The following is a 1,438-nucleotide window of genomic DNA, read 5'->3' on the forward strand; positions in this document are numbered from 1 at the left end:
AGGCAGCAGCCCCTTGAGGCAGCATCGTCCCGGGATCCTGGGATGTGCTACCGGGGCTGACGGCAGGTTGGGTCCCTTTGCAGCTGGCTCATCGCGATCCTGGCCCAGGCCAACCCCCTGTTCGGGCCGCAGCTGAAGAATGAGACCATCTGGTATGTGCGCTTCCTCTGGGAGTGAGCAGTCCCTGGAGCTGGCACCCGAACAGAGACCCCTCCAGCCAAACTATCACCGTGAGTGGGCAGAGGGCTGGGGTAGCAGAGGTGCCCCCACTTGCCTGCCAGTGTCTGGCTGAGGAACGGAGCTGCAGCCTGGCCCTGGATGGGTGGGAGATGTTTTGGATGCGTTGTGGTGGTGATGAGCTCGTGTCACTGTGGGGCTGCTGAGCAAACCAAGCACTTCAGCACAAGTCTGGGAGCTCTCTCATGGGTGCAGTTTAGTGCTAATTTCTCCTCTTTTCTCCCTCCCCCAGCTCTTGCTGCTGTTCCAGCCTCTACCCTCCTGTACCAGGCAGCCCCCAGAGGTCCTGGGACAGAGGCTGGACCTGCTGCCCCAGCACACCCTGAGCACTGCAACCTGGACCAGTCTCTGAGCACAGGAGGCAGCACCCCAGGTTGCGGGCTTAGTCAGTCTGGCCCTGGGAGCAGCCACGCTGCCAGGGAGAGATCCCCTCAGCTGGCTGAGTGCTGTCCTGAGGGGGATCTCTGTGTAGTGCCAGTGGATCCTGTCCCTCCTGTACACTCAGCCCCCCAGGTGAAACCCCTGCTTATAGCCCAAACTGCCCAACTAGTTGCCATATCCCTGGTCATTTCAGGCACCGGCTGCCCCTCTGCATGAGCAGCAAGGAGCCCATTGCATCCTCTGTTGTGTGGTCAGTCCCCTGTGGTAGGGGTCATCGTTGCTTAGATTCTGGCTGTGGGAGGGAGAAGGGAAGGCAGAAGAGCATGTGAACTCCCTTGGATGTGATGAGGGTGGTGCTGGGTGCAGGGCAGGGGGTTCCCCTGCTTGGCAGCCTGCTGCAGGGGATTAAAGAGGTGCTGTGTCTCCTCCCACCTCAGCAGTGAGGGAGCTGCAGTAGTATCATCACCACCACCCTGACCTGTGTCCAGGCTCTGAGAAGAACCAAGTAGGGTGTTGTGTTTTAGTTTCCCCTTATTTATCAGAAAAATTATCTGTATTTATTTATTTATTTGTGTTTGTTAGATTTGTGTTGTGGAAATAAATCTTTTTTCTAGTAAGTGATGCTGGAGGCAGAGTCACTTGCTGTTTTGAGGCTGAGGAACAGTCTTGGCTTTATTCAGACTTCCTTCCTAACCCTGCTCTTTTGCACCATGAGAACAAGGATCCGCAGCTATTGAGCAGGAGATTGGCAGCACACCGGTGCATGGAAAGTTTTCTCCTTCATGGCACCTGTGCAGTGGTCCTGTGGGATCAGGGTCAC

The 1,438-nt window shown here is 56.5% G+C and overlaps 1 protein-coding gene across 1 annotated transcript; it reads left to right on the forward strand.

The window, feature by feature from the left end:
• Positions 1–83: 83 nt before the first annotated feature.
• On the forward strand, positions 84–177 carry LOC104410796 (V-type proton ATPase subunit e 2; the record flags this gene model as incomplete). The annotated part of the gene is made up of 1 exon (XM_010021060.1): positions 84–177. A coding segment is annotated over one exon (94 nt), but the record flags the coding sequence as incomplete, so codon positions are not given.
• Positions 178–1,438: the final 1,261 nt, after the last annotated feature.

Source organism: Nestor notabilis, unplaced genomic scaffold (assembly GCF_000696875.1).
Source record: "Nestor notabilis isolate BGI_N333 unplaced genomic scaffold, ASM69687v1 scaffold21970, whole genome shotgun sequence".
NCBI classification, from domain to species: Eukaryota; Metazoa; Chordata; class Aves; order Psittaciformes; family Psittacidae; genus Nestor; species Nestor notabilis.